This window comes from Mustela erminea, chromosome 11 (genome assembly GCF_009829155.1).
Source record: "Mustela erminea isolate mMusErm1 chromosome 11, mMusErm1.Pri, whole genome shotgun sequence".
In the NCBI taxonomy this organism is placed as follows: Eukaryota; Metazoa; Chordata; class Mammalia; order Carnivora; family Mustelidae; genus Mustela; species Mustela erminea.
In genome coordinates, this window is record NC_045624.1 from 68,430,117 (window position 1) to 68,445,251 (window position 15,135).

General features: G+C 43.8%; 1 protein-coding gene across 1 annotated transcript in view; it reads left to right on the plus strand.

The window, feature by feature from the left end:
* The first annotated feature begins 1,180 nt into the window (after nucleotides 1-1,180).
* Nucleotides 1,181-15,135, plus strand: part of PON3 (paraoxonase 3) — a 28,341-nt gene continuing 14,386 nt past the window's right edge. Inside the window, exons 1-3 of the mRNA XM_032304634.1 lie at nucleotides 1,181-1,347; nucleotides 3,095-3,165; nucleotides 10,936-10,991. Of these exons, the coding sequence (XP_032160525.1) occupies nucleotides 1,274-1,347; nucleotides 3,095-3,165; nucleotides 10,936-10,991 (201 nt within the window). The 5' untranslated portion in view covers nucleotides 1,181-1,273. The remainder of the gene's footprint in view (nucleotides 1,348-3,094; nucleotides 3,166-10,935; nucleotides 10,992-15,135) is intronic.

The following is a 15,135-nucleotide window of genomic DNA, read 5'->3' on the forward strand; positions in this document are numbered from 1 at the left end:
CACCTGTGTGACCTAGGGGAAGTTACACAGCCACTCTGTGCCTCAGTTCTTCTCACCTATAAAACTGGGATAATGTTAACTGCCTCAGAGGTGGTTCTGAGAATTAGAAGAGAGTTAACCTAGGCAAAGTACTAAGCACAATGCAAGGCACATGGTAGGTGCTGTATAGGTGGTAGGCATTGTTATTCATGCCCTAATTATGTATTCATATTGTAATCATGCGCCCCATAAGTCAGAGACCAATTTTTCTTGTCTTAATATCTCCAGGTCTGGCAAATTCTTTTTCCTAAATAGTATTTACTCAGTTGAACTCAAAAGAACCATTCTTTCTTTCTTTTGGTAAATAAAAACATCACGCTTAAGATGCTATGTTGCTGTGTCCTAACTCCTAAAATCTCCCCCACCTCCAGCCAGCCCTTCTCCTTCCAACTTAATCCTCACGACGAGAGGGGAAAATTCATTCTTTGCTGGTAGGAACTGAAGACCCAGAAGAAAGAAGAATCAAGGAGCCTTTTGAAAGGCTAACTTCCCACTTCGCTCATCTTCTTGTTACCTATCCACTTCTTTTCCTTCACTCCCCCTGATGTTCTTTATCCCATCAATGATGGGGACGGCCACGGACATTCGCAAATCCACCCAGTCAACAAACGGAACTGGGCACCCACCATAGTCAGCATTCTGAGACAGGGCAGAAAGTCCAGGAAATAAGGCCCCGCGCCCCAAATCTTGAAGGGTGAGTTAAAGCTCTTGGCTGCGGTTATCTTTCAACATCGCCCCGCCCACTCTCTCGGGATCAATGTTGCGGCTTCTCTTCCGTCTGGCCTTCCAGAAACGCGAAGTTTTCGGCTCTGAACTCAGCTCCCCGCCGTCTCCTGACCCTTGGGTTTCCCGTTCTGTTCATTCGAGGAGCTGAGGTTGAATTTCGCAGCTTTTAGCAACAAACTTCCTCTATCCTTCCACCGACGGATAGGTGTGTTCTTGCCACAGCTGCGGTCCCGCGGGCTCGCTCTCTCCGTACGGGGAGCCTTGAACAGGAGTCCCGCGAGTAAAGGGTTCCTAGGACCCGGTGCGTGGAAATGGCCTTGAACTCTGGGCGGGGGGCGGGGCCTGGCGGGCGACCTGGACCTCTGCTGGCAGCGCACCGGCTCCGGAGGGGCGGGCGGGGCGGGCGCCATCCAGGGGGCGGGGCCCGGAGCCTGCCCGCCACGCCCTCGGGAGTGCTCGCCACCCGCAAGTCGCCACCGGGCACCCGGGCACCCGGGCACCAGAGACCATGGGGAAGCTGCTGGTGCTGACCTTGCTTGGGGCCGGCCTCGCCCTAATCGGGGAGAGGTTAGTGGCGCTTAGGTGAGTTGGCATCTTGATGGGGGCGTCCTTGGTTCTTTCTCTCCTAAGTTTCAAGGGCTGCCCCGTGCCACCTTCCTAAAGAATAGGAAAGGGCATTTTTTTAGAACCTCACTCCTCAGTTCCACCCAGCAAGCTATCCCTTGAGAAACGCTGATATGGAAAAGGGAGCTGTTTGCCTTTCTTCCGATGGTAGAGCAGAAATGCCCCCATTTATTTACTGAAAGTCGTGCCTCCCACCCCCACCCCCCTTTTCCAGGTTGCCCTTGACATTCTGCTCTTGGGAAAAAAAAAAAAAAAAAAGGAAAAGGAAAGAATAGAAAGAACTCCGTTGGACGCGCTGGACCAGGGGACCAGAGGGGACCAGGCTGCCAGCTGGATATTTACAGCCCACTAAGACATTGTCCAAGGCCAGTAAAACACTGATGAGTACTGGGAAACAGAGCTCATCCTAGATTAAAAGAGCTAGCCAGACAGCAGGGATATGAGCTGAAACTTGCAGGTGGTGACCACCGGCATTATGCAGGTTAAAATTAGGACCTTTTGAAGTGGAAAATCTAGTGGTGATGGGCAGAAGTATCTCAAGAGAAGCCAATACACTGGGCTAGAAAGAAATGTTAGGTATAGTATGCATTTCTGAGTGGATGTAAAGCTTCTGTTTGCCTTCACTTGTCTTTAAGTTGCTTTTATTTATTTCTCCAAGCAAAAGCTGATCTCAGAAGTTCACATTAGAATCTACTGAGAAGTCTGATGGCTTTTGTGAATACTTTCTAATTCAACTTGAGAGTGTTTATTGTTACATTTGTTCCCAGTGCACCCAAGTGAGAGAATCATAAAAAATAATAATTACAAGGTAGATCGAAGGTGTATTGTTACAGAAGTGACAGTAAGGTAAGTCTAAGTGTAGAATCTTCCCGAATACAGTCTAATAAAAATGTAAAATTATCCCTGATATTTAGAAGAATGGTTCGCTGTGAAAACAGGAACACTATATTAAAAAAATAATTTGGCCAGTTGTTTACACTGTGGTCAGTCTAATGACTTTTATGCACTTGCAAAATAAGTCAGTATAAAAACTTTTTTAAATAATGAAGTTAAAGCAAAAGCTACAGGGGTTAGCTATTAGGAGACACTTGAATTTGGGGAAAGCATTTCAGTGGGGAGGGGTCAAAAGACAAGGCTATCAGGAGTAAAAGGGAGCCAAAGTGCAGATTTTTAATAGATAATACTTCACAAATTAAATAATACTATTCTGTACATTTAAAGTAATAATACTGTCCAGTTACTTATATTATTCTACAGTATCATTTATCAGGCCAAAAAGTATTGTCCATGTATAATGGCATTTTAGGCTTTCAACTGGGTGAGATCAGCTGCTATAGTCCACATTATGTAAATAAATGTAAATAAAAGGAGGTACCAACTTACATGTTATAGCATCCATACATGATGAGAAACACAGTTAATGAACACGAAGGTGATTAAAGGGGTGCCTGGGTGGCTCAGTGGGTTAAGTGTCTGCCTTTGGCTCAGGTCACGGTCTCAGGGTCCTGGGATTGAGCCCCGCATTGGGCTCTCTGCTCAGCGGGGAGCCTGCTTCCTCCTCTCTCTCTGCCTGCCTCTCTGCCTGCTTGTGATCTCTGTCAAATAAATAAATAAAATCTTTAAAAAAAAAAGGTGATTAAAGATTATGTTTAGACATCGATTTTGGATATCGTGCACTGACCTCCTGTGTTTTTATCTTCTATAGACAAAGGACTAATGCATCTCGAGAAGTGAGGTCGGTAGAGCCCCGGAGCTGCCACCTTATTGAGGGACTTGGTACGTATGTGACAGTGCCATTTCTTGGTCACTACCCACTCGACTGAGGCTGCCCACTAAATTAATTGTCTGCTACTCCTTAGGGCCTCCTGCCAGGGCCTTCTGCCCCACTTTCTGAAGCTCTCTCATCCCAGAGCTCCAGGGGCCCTCCTGAGTGTCAAAATCTGTGGCTTTCCCCCCAGTCTTTTTTTTCTTACTGATGTCTCTCCATCATTTGAAGGACATCCTGTCCCTTACTGAATGCCCCTTCTGTGCTACTTCACTCCTCTCTCTGTCTCCTGCCGGGGCCCACCTTACTTCTTTTCTCTCTTCTTCCTTCTCCTTCATGGTATTCCGGGCTTCAAATATCAGTTTCCTTCTAAATTTATCTGCAAGTACCAAAAGAAATATGACCTAGCCTTTACCCTGAGGAACCTCACAGCCTACTCAGATTTCTTAAAAAAAAAAAAAAAAAAAAAAAAAAAATCCAAACTCCATAGGTGCCTCCCTAACCTCTCAAACTGCAGGCCTCCTTTTCCAGTCTAAACTACTCGCCATTTGTGTCCTTTCCTCCCTCATCCCCTCACCCACAACTGGCTCTTCTAGACTTGCCCTATGTATGGTAAGCCCGTTCTCAAAGGGCCTCCATTCCATATGTAGGAGTCTCCCCCGCACTGCTACCAGACAAACAGCTCAAAGTGAATTCTGCTCACTGTCTGGAGAAATGCGCTTTTTCACTTCCTTATGGCTGCTCATGAAATCCCCGGCACTGATTCCTTCCTCTTTGCTTGCTGAGATCAGGCTGCTAAGTTCTCTCCTGCCTCTGAACTCCCCAGTGCTCTAAAACTCTGATTCACTTACAACACCTACCACACACTTTATTTTATGGCTAGCAGTGTTCTCTCTCTCACTACCAGACTGTAAACTCCCTAGGGTCAAGGACTGTGACTCATTTATCATTATGTGACAGGGTGACAGCATGGTTTATTGTGATATGAGTTTGTTTTCTTTTTCTTGGTACATATATTTCTTTATATATTTATATATTTCTTTATATATGATATATTTTGACTACATATACATATATGTATACATGGAGAGAAAGGGAGAGAGAGACAGGGGTAGAATAAGAGTCTTTTTTATTTTGGTTTTCTATCTTTGTTTTTCTCTCTTGGTTTAAAAAAAAACGAAGAAGAAGAAGAAAGAAAAAAGAAAAGAAAAATTAGCCTTGGCCAATGGCTTCCTATCACATGGAGGAGGTTTGTGGGGCCGGCTAGAAACAGAAGCAACTGAGGACAGGCTGCTTCCTGACTTTTGTTCTCAAAAATCTGAACTCTTTCAGAAGGTGCCAATGAATAAAGCATATGAATATGTAGCTATTTTGAATAACAGGGATCCTTTCCCCATGCCTGGCAGCATTCTGGGGGTGGAGCAGGACCCCAGAAAGAATGGCTGCAAGGTGTCTTTGGGGATGCTGGATCCTTTGTTATGTGTGTCCCAGCCCCAGCACAGATTGTGTGTCCATCCAGGGCCTGGAAGTGACAGAACTGTGTACGTTAAAGGGAACACACTGGCTTGGCAGTGAGTATTTCGGTGGTGACTAGTATAGAATAAAGGCCAGATGGACTTCCCCAAATATTCTGCTTTTTAAAAAGTTGCCACCTACGATATTTACGCAACCCTGGCAGAAGACCCAGTAGTGACTGAGGTTGAATTTCTCTTCGGTTTAGCGGAATATGGGTACAGGGTGAGATTTCATTTGATTAAAAAAAAAAAAAATTGTAACATTTGCTCATGTGTTTACTGTTTTGTGGTGTAATATTCATATTTACTACATATCTCTCTCAAAAGCTAGGAGCTTGCCAAATAATGTAGTAGGGAAATTAGACTAGATTATTGCTAAAGCCTCGTCTGACTCGCGGATCGTAGAATTCCAATAGAGTTGAGAAGCTAAAACTGGAGCTAATGTTGTAAGACAGATCAAAGTTCTGATTATCTAAATATTTTGAAAAGAATGGCTAAAATGGTTGGGAACCGGCTGAGAGCAAAAGAAAACAGCATTACCTCTTGTGTCTATCGGCATATCTCTGTCTTATATCTGGAGAACTAAACGTTTGTTAATAGGGAAATTTTTTTTTAAAGATTTTATTTATTCATCAGATAGAGATCACAAGTAGGCAGAGAGAGAGGGAAGCAGGCTCCCTGCTGAGCAGAGAGCCCGATGTGGGGCTTGATCCCAGGACCCTGGGATCATGATTAATAGGGCAATATTGATACATCTCTAAAAATAATGCCATTACCTTTGCCTATAAACCTTCTGCTGAGTTCTTTACAAACATTGACATCACCCTGACAATCGATCTGTAAGGTGGGTGCTACTTGCTCTCCTTGCTGATTAGGAAACAGAGACACAGCAGAATGAAGTGACTTGCCTAGTGGCCCAGAACCAGAGGGTGACAGGCCCAGATTATGAGCCTGGATGGTTCTCTCCTATGCCTTGGACTCTTTGTCGTGTGACTTTGCCTCTCTTATCTACTGACAACACATTTTGTTATGGAAGTGTCAGGAAAGTACAATGGCAGCAGAAAACTGAAAGTCTGAGATGCAAAATGGTGAAATATTAATAAGCAGAGCTGGCCAAAACAAAGCAGGCTGGATATTTAAATAAAAATCACTGCTGAGAACACTTCACGAGACCCAACTATTTGATGAGTGAAAAGCTCTATGAAGCAACGGAAAACCAATAAGGATTTTAGGCAGGGCTTGGTAGGCAGTTAACAGAGCTGAAGAAGAATTCTGATTTGTGTTTTCTTCAGTATCTGGGCTTCTGGGGGCACCTGGGTGGCTCAGTGGCTTAAAGCCTCTGCCTTCAGTTCAGGTCATGATCCCAGGGTCCTGGGATCGAGTCCCACATCGGGCTCTCTGCTCAGCAAGGAGCCTGCTTCCTCCTCTCTCTCTGCCTGCCTCTGCCTCCTTGTGATCTTGGTCTGTCAAATAAATAAATAAAATCTTAAAAAAAAAAAAAAAAGATCTGGGCTTCTGTGGATAATTTTATTGATGGGAGAAACTTTCCTCTTTTTGTTTTCCTTCCCATTATTCTTTCTGGGAAGAAAATTTGAAAAGCGAAATAATTCTAAGCTCCAGAAATGATATCTCATAGATCTTTTTGTATTGAGTTTCTCCTTTTCCAAGGCTTTGCGGGTCAAGGATTGTTTTAACCAGGAAGTTAGTTGGCTGCCCTTGGCATCTATTCAAAGCTGCACATGAAATTCGAATAGTTTGACTGGGGCTCCATCCACCCTTGGCGGGATTAGGAAGTAAACAGCCATTGTCTTTGGTATCTTCCTATCGTCCCCTCCATCCTTTTTCCTCTCCAGCATCTTCCCCTATCTCCAAGATCTGTTTCTATATTGTAGGTGGCATTTGTTTTCTTAGTTGGCTATCAGGATCTTCTTTCCAAGACGGGAAATCATGATAATATTAATTGATCGTAATGTTTCAGTGTGACATATTCTCAAGGTGCCTGTAGAAAATGATCAATAGTCAAGGAGACAAAATTATGCTGCATAGAGGGTTGACAGTTTAAAAAGTAGTAGACATTTATTCATGACACTGGTTTTAGACTAATGGGCGGGGGTTTTTTAATTATAATTTTTTATATTTTTTAATAAACATATAATGTATTATTAGCCCCAGGGGTACAGGTCTGTGAATCGCCAGGTTTACACACTTCACAGCATTCACCATAGCACATACCCTCCCCAATGTCCATAACCCCGCCACCCTCTTCCTCCCCCCTCCCCTTGGCCACCCTCGGTTTGTTTTGTGACATTAAGAGTCTCTTGTGGCCAACAGACCAAGACGGGAGTCTCCTCCTCCCAATCCCATCTTGTTTCATTTATTCTTTTCCTACCCCCAAATCCACCCATGTTGCATCTCTACTTCCTCATATCAGGGAGATCATATGATAGTTGTCTTTCTCCGATTGACTTATTTCACTAAGTATGATACCCTCTAGTTCCATCCACATTGTTGGAAATGGCAAGATTTCGTTTCTTTTGATGGCTGCATGGTATTCTATTGTATATATATACCACCTCTTCTTTATCCATTCATCTGTTGATGGACATCTAGGTTCTTTCCATAGTTTGACTATTGTGGACATTGCTCCTATAAACATTCGGGTTGGGTGGGTTTGGGTTTTTTTTAAAGATTTTACTTACTTATTTGACAGGTAGAGATCACAAGTAGGCAGAGAGAGAGAGAGAGATAGGGGGAAGCAGGCTCCCCGCTGAGCAGAGAGACTGATGAGGGGGGCTCGATCCCAGAACCCTGGGATCATGACCTGAGCCGAAGACAGAGGCTTTAACCCACTGAGCCACCCAGGCGCCCCTTGGGTGGGGTTTTAATGATAGTTGTGCACAGGCTAACGAGTATGCGGGGAGCACCCAGGGGAGGGTGTCCTGGGAGCTCTTACTCCCGCAGGTGCCACTGTTGCCAAGATGCACTGTGTTATCATGCCAGGTGCAGCATAGGTGGGGGAGGTGGGGAAAGAGGGGTGGGAATACCGTGCCATCAGCCAGTGACTCTTTTCCACATCTGAATGGAAAGTACTTGCATCCCTGTGCTCTGGATTAAGTCAGGAAATAAAGACAAATCCAACACCCCAAGAACACACCCACTCCTGTTGTAGCTGAATTACTGAGGTGGTTTAATGCTGTCAGAGCATGTGTTAAACGGTGTTTAGAGGATAAAAGGACCAGACTAAAGAGCACTCAACTCAGGACACCTTATGCTCAGAAATTAACACCCACTTGTTTAACTCAAAAATAAGACAGAGATCAAGAAACTAACATGGTTTATCTTATTTAGTCAGTTGACCAGCTTTTACTGAGAGTTTTTGTAGTGAAAAGGCAGGAATGAGGTTGGGTGCAAAACTGGAGTGCTGAATGAAAACTGGTCCTTGTTCCCAGGAGGCTGACTGTTTGGTAGGAAATCAACATGTCAGCAGAAGGGTGCCGCCCAGGTGTAAATGAAATATCTTGGCGGAGGTGGTCTCAAGTGATCCTATATGTATGTAACATGGCTGTGAGAACTAACGGGAACTGGGAGAGGCTGCAAAGGCTGAGGAGGTGGCCCCCAAGCTCTTCTCTAGAGCCTGTGATACTCAGGCAAGGGGAGGCGAAAGTGGCATGGGAAAGGCGTGGGTTGTGAAGAAGAGGGAGCGGCACATGCTCAGGCAGGTGAGCGAGGCTGACACATTTCAGCAGCTAGCAAGGCAAGAACTGCGGCACAGGTGTCAGAGAGTGGAGGGTGGGGGCCAACAGACCAAGACGGGAGCCGGCATGTGGAGAACCGGGAATCCAGACCAAGCAGCTTCAGATTTCTATGGCTAACTCTGGGACACCTCTGCAGGGTTTTAAGCAGGAGAATGACAAGACCAACTGAGAGTTGCAGAGTTGCAGATCAACTCTGCAATTTAAAATGCTGACTCTCAGCAGGTGCAGAGAGTGGTAGAAGGGCAACAGAACTGACCTGTTAGGAAGCTACTGTGCAAATCCAAGGGGCAGTGCTAGAGCTCGAATGACAGTGATCCTTTGGATTCAGGGAGTAAGGAAAAAGAAATCATCGAAGATCACTTCAGGTACTTCAGGGGAGGAAGTGCCATCCACTGAAATAAAAATAGAAGAAATGGAGCAGATTCAAGGGGGAGACATCCAGATCAGTTCGGGACATGTTAAATATGAGAAATGAAACAGCTAGGTAGGAATGCCCACTGTACAGGTGAATACAAAGGTCTAGAAATTGGCAGAACGATTTGGGCTTGATTTGGAGATTAGAGAGTCAACAGCATATGGGCAGAAGTGAAGCCAGGCGACTGGAGTAGATTGCAGAGGTAGAAGGGATGCTGTGGTATAAGAAGCAGCCAAAGACAGGGCCTCGAGAATAACCGTGTCCAGAACAAAATTGGGCAGGAAAATAGGGCAAAAAGCTACAGAAAAGCAGTGTTCAAGAGAAAAAAAGTAAGAAGAAGAAAAAAAAGTTGGCTCAAAAATTAACCAACCCGTATTCAATGTGATTTTTTAAATTGCTTTATTCAATTTGCTGGGTTCTCCCCATGTCTGTTTTACTCCACATGGAAAGAGCACTAAGTCTTTCAAGCCCTTCAGATACCATAGATAGATAAGTCCTGATTACCTGGAATGTTTAGAAAAGGGAACGCTCTGATTAATTTTCAAGTTACTAGTTGGGAATTAGTTTCAGTAAGTGAATATATAATTAAATCTCTCTCTGTTCTCTAACTTTCAGTGCCCATTGTTCATTACTCTATTGATTCAAATTTGCATTTTATTTGGCTTTGTCCCACTTTTCTTTTCCTCCCTCCCTCTCTTTACTCAACTGCCTTTTGACACACTAGTCACCCATTACCCTAAGCAACATTTTCCCCACATGTACCAGTCACCGTAGCTGTGTAACAAACCACCTTAAATCTGAGTGAGTGACTTAAATGATGTTTATTTTGCTCATGAATTTGCAATTTTAACACAGCTCAGTGGACACAGCTCATGGCTGTTCCTATTTGCATCAGCTAGGATGACTCAATGGTTGAGAAATGAAGTGACCTGTGACATTTCCATTGTCTTCTCTACCTTCTGTAGTCCCTGTAGAGTCATTCCTCTATAGCTTCAAAGTACCCAGGCTTTCTAAATTTAAGTTTAGGGTTCCAAAGGCCCAAGCTGACAGAGACAGAGACAGAGACAGAGAGAATAAGGGAAGAGAAGGGAAAGGGAGAAGGGAAGGGAGAAGAGAGAGAGAGAGAAAGAGATAGAAAGAGATTGAGAGTGAGCCAGCAGCAACTGTGGTTATGGCTTTACCTTGTATGCCATATGGTATCACTTGTACCTCATTTAGTTTGTCAAAGCAGTTTCCATTAATCCACCCAGACTCAAGTGGAGAGACCTTGCCTCCTGATGGAAGAACATGACCATCACATTTTAAGAAGGGCATGTGGCTATGATCCATGTTGGTTCTCCCATATTTGTAAAATACAGTTTGCCACACTAGATAACCACTACTTTTACCCTCAGTCCGGCCTGTTTGGGACCCCCACCCTCTGTGGGTCTGTCTCTCTAGTAGGAGACTTGTGAGCCCCCTTTTCATCCTGTTTGTGGTCATAACTTACTTCTTATCCATCTCTTTCCAGAGAAAAATGATTAGGACCATCTCTTAGTGAGAAAGAGAGCTGACTAAATTGTTCAAATTTACCTATATTTGGTAGTCTTACCTAAGACCTATTGTTTTTATAATGGATAACAATTACCAGAATTTCCAATATGATCGGATAATGGTATTTTTTAGACCTCAACAAATTTGAAGAGAGAGATGTTTGGCTGAGAGGAGTTTAAGGCACCCTCACAAAGATGACTTTCCAAATGTTATAAATCCATCTGCACGTCAGTCTTCTAGGGGGAATAAAATTGAATCTCTCAGGGCATACCCCAGAAGTTGTCATTTAAAGAATAAATCTAGGCTGTGACTTTGTTTTATCATTATTTGCTTTTTTCTCCTGAAAATTGAATTCTGAAGAAAGAATTTAATATTTAGGGAATCTGACCCAGGTTTTACAGTAGAGTAGCATGCCTATGGGATTCCTGGAAGTTAATGTAGTTTCCCAAGTAAATAATTGAAAAAGTTAATGTATTTTCCAAAAGAAGTCCAAAGTTTCACCTGGGAGGTTTACTTTTTAAGCCTTCGTTCATGCATCTTCCTGATCCTCCACTTCTTTTGCAGAAAATGGCTCTGAAGACATTGATATACTTCCTAGTGGGCTGGCTTTTATCTCCAGTGTGAGTATTTTCCATGCTCCTCAGACACTCAGCTCAATAGCCAAATAGATACATTAACGTTGCAGACTAGGGCTGCCTGATGGACCCCTCCATGCTCATCCCAACTGTGGTTAAAGCAGTCAACCAAAAAAGCCAAAACAGGATACCAGAGGGCTAATGGGATTACCACGGAATGCCCAGGTTTGCTTGCCCCCCATGTGGGTAGCTCCCTATAGGGTTACAAATTCAGTAGGGTCTCAGTAAATGTCAATTCCTTTCCATTTGATTCCTAGACGAGTCTTCAGGTTTGTCCTGTTGGTGTCCGTCCCCATCATTGCCCTATTTTGGTGGACCTGGGTTTCCGGTTGTCATGTCCTCACTAACTGGTATTATCTCAATGCCTGCCCGTGTTTGGGATTCGGGCAATATTTGAATCATATGTCTACCATGTTACTCAGTTTGAAAGCCTGCCCATTTTCCATCTTGGGTTCCCTGCCATTCCTTCCAACTTTCAAAGACTAGTAGAGAAGGGCCTGCATTTTATTTCCAATACCACCTTCACGGGTTTGGGATGGTCAGGAAGCCATGTGAAGGACTGACAAATAAATATAAATAAATTAAATACAATAAGTTGAAACATATATGGTGTGAAGATAATGAAAATTGCTGTGTATTTATTGAACAGTTGAAGGTTGGAATGTGGCCAAAATTCTGAACAAGCAAAATGACTCCATTTTCGTTGTGAACTCAGATTCTTGGGATTGCGTGTCTTAAATATTCCATTTTAACCAATAGAATACTACCAAATAACATGAATTTGAAAATCTATATCTTTTTGGCTAAAAGGGGATGCATATAGTAACACTTAAAGGCCTGAGTGTCTATAAATTCTCAAGTACGCACAGTATAGTAAGGTTTCTTTTGGATTTTAAATTGCTGTTGGTGGTGAGATGTGTCGGGGTCGGGGGGAGGTGGGAGGGATTTTATTTCCTTAGTTTTCCTGCAAAACCAAAACTAAAGCAAAAGCTGTCTAGAAAAGCTTGTCCTTTGTTGTCTTAAATTTTCTATTATCAATTTAGATGTTCAGCGTTATGCCACATACATAGACTTTTAAAAATGACTGTTCTGTAGCTGGGATCTGCTTTTAGGAGGAAATATCCGTAGGTTCAGCTGTATGCTTCTTTTCTATTTTTGCCGGATCTAAAAGTACTGAACGGTCGCCGTACAGAAACTAGAGATTTTAACGGAGAAACATTAAACAGGGGGCTTTCAATCATAGAGCCCCTCTTTGCAAACTAACAAACGACTCCTAGGCTAAGGAAGAGGTTTTTCGCTTATTTTCAATCTCTTTGCACTGCAGTGAATTCAAGTCCTGGTTCTTGGTTTTTCCTCTCTCCCTTCCTTGCCTCACAGAACACGTTTGCAAGCTGCTGCTTTCATGAGAAGTTCTGCGCGACATTGGTAGTCAGTCTATAGAGAGGTGCCTAACAGGCTATTTGCTTCCTCACTGTGGGGCTTGGCACGCTTCTCTTTGCCTGCCCTCTTCACACATGACAGAGCCAGCCCCTCACTCTCTGTCAGGCTTCCTGTGGCCACACTTGAGTTCCACAGGCAAGTCTTCCCCCAACGCTCCTTCTGGGCGATGTGCCTCTGCTGTGGTCCCTCATGTTCTCTGTGCCTAGGCTCGTCCCTACCACATCATATCAGACGTGCTCGCTTAGCGCTGCCTCCCCAGGTTTCAAGTTCCTTGTGGCCAGAACTTTGTGGAGTGTCCGTGGCCATGCTCAGCACCGGACGTGCTCCCTGACAGGCGCAGGGTGCTTGACTCTTTACTGAATGTGTGTGCTGGTGAATGAGGGGAGTAGAGAAGTTCAGCACCGACTCACACACACTGGTCACCTATGGGGGAAAATGAGATGCTGCCCCTCCAGGGGATTTTCACTATTTTCAGTGGCAAATGTTATCCAAAGACTTGCTTGCACTCACTTGCTACAAACTCCTACCCAACCGCTTAACACAGTAAACCGGGTGCCTATGAAGCCATTACTTGGAAGTGCTTCATTCACTGTGACACTTAAAGTAGGTCAAGTTTGTTTGCAATGTCTTACCCTTACTTACCTAATAAATCATTTCTGTTTTGAGAACACGCAGCCTTTGAACTAGCTGGCTGTGCCTTTGTTTGCACCAAGACTACGAAGATACTTGCTAAGGTGGTCTTCCTTGAGCTGTCTTCCCGAGTAGTGTTCTCCACTGTCAAACCTTTCTTTATGGTGTGGCAGAAAGAGTGTACAATTAACGATGTGAGTGACTTAGGCAATTCACTTCTCTGGGCTTAATTTTCCTTGGTTGAAAGGGAAGAGTTGATGTCTCTGATATTTTTTGTCCATTATCACCGTGACCTAAGTTGCTGGGCTTGGTGACAGCCTGACTCTGAGGAAAGGGTAGACTCGAAGCCTGAATTTCTTGGCCTGAGAGCACTGGGGAGAACAGTGATGCCCTTAACTGAGAATAATAGACATGAATGAGGCAGGATTCAGGAAGAGAATGCTGATTTCGGTTCTGTCAATTTGATTTGGAACTGTTGTGAGGAGGAAGTTGGAAATGCAGGCTAGAGCTCCAGAGATAGGTTCCAGGTAAATGGCAGACCTGAAGATAATTGGTATAGAAGAAATATCTGAATCCTTATGAATAAGATCTGCAAGGGAAGAGTAGAGAGCAAGAAGAAAAGAGGGTTGGATGAGGATAGAAGGAGGAAGGGGCAGAAAGAAAAGCAGGACTTCTATCTGGAAAGTCTGCTTTTGACTTCTTGACAAGGCATAAAGGGGTACATCAGATGCCATGGAGCCACAGATAAGGAAAGGGGGAGGAGTTCTCAAATGAGGTATTCTGGAGAGCACTGATTGGAACCTCGATAGAGGTGCTTCTACAAATTGGTGAGAGTTGGAGCCGTTCAAGGCAGGCGACAAGACTAGGTGATGTTTCTAAGAAAGCAGACAGTGAGAGCTGAAGGCAAGTAAATGTGCATTTGAAGGAGAAGTAAAATTAGAAGATTTGTCTCAAGGAAGGGGAAATGAGCAATTCTTCAGGCAAACGAAGGGGGCACTGGTGAGAAATGGGGGATAAAGCAGGAGAGAGACTTTAAGTTCTAAAGACAGGTCCCCGAGAACAGGCAACCACGTAAACAGGTGGGGGGAGTCATTAACTTAAGAACAGTAGAGGGAAACTCTATCCTTAAGAGAAGAGGAAGAAAGGAAGAAAATTGATGAAATTAAAGAATTACCAAGATAGAAAGGAGAGAATCAGAGGAAATTCATGTTGAGTGGCATGGTTTTATCTTTGGAGAAATAGGAGATAAGGTCATCCATTGAGAATAAAGAGGAAGAAGGTGGGTGCTCTGGAAGATAATAAAATAAATCAAGGTGGATACCTGGGGAAGCGCAATAGATTACTATTGGAATGAACAAAAAGATTGACAAACGGTATTGAAGGTCTGATTGAAGTTGGGATGATAACTTTGCAGAGGAAGTTTTCTACCTGATTTCAGACTGGCCCTATCTACGCGCTAGACCAGGGAAAGGGGAGTTGGTAGGAATCTCTCCTCCAGGTGAGGCTGACCTAAGAAAAAAATGAAGCCAAAATAGTGTGTCCTTGGAGGGGCTTCTGCAATGTCATTGTTGTCTGGGGGAAAGCCAGGTTTCTGGTAATATTTAGGGATAGAAGAACTGTTCTTTAAAAAAAACAAAACCCTCAAAGTTGTGTGTGAGGTTGTTTGCAACTGAAGGTTGACTCCCCCAGGGGTGGGGTGAAGGGCAGTGGAAGGGCTATTGTTGTAAGTAAGTGTGTGGAGAAGTGTGTGAGTGTTTATTAAAAAAAGGGAGGGGAAAGGAAGACAGAAGATAGAGTAAGAAGGACATCATTTAAACTGACTATAAATGGAAATGAGGGTACAAGAAAAGATATAACATTGTTGATGTGAATATATATCAGAGTGATGGGGGAGGGTGTCAGGGAGGAAGAAGTTTTGTCATTGGTGTACCATCAACCAACTCCTAACTTCCACACAATGACCTGGGATGCAGCAAAGGCCCACTGCCTGTTATTGGTTAAAAGACCACATAATTGGTCCTTCCAGGAGAAAGAGCCACTATCCAAGTTACTGACATAA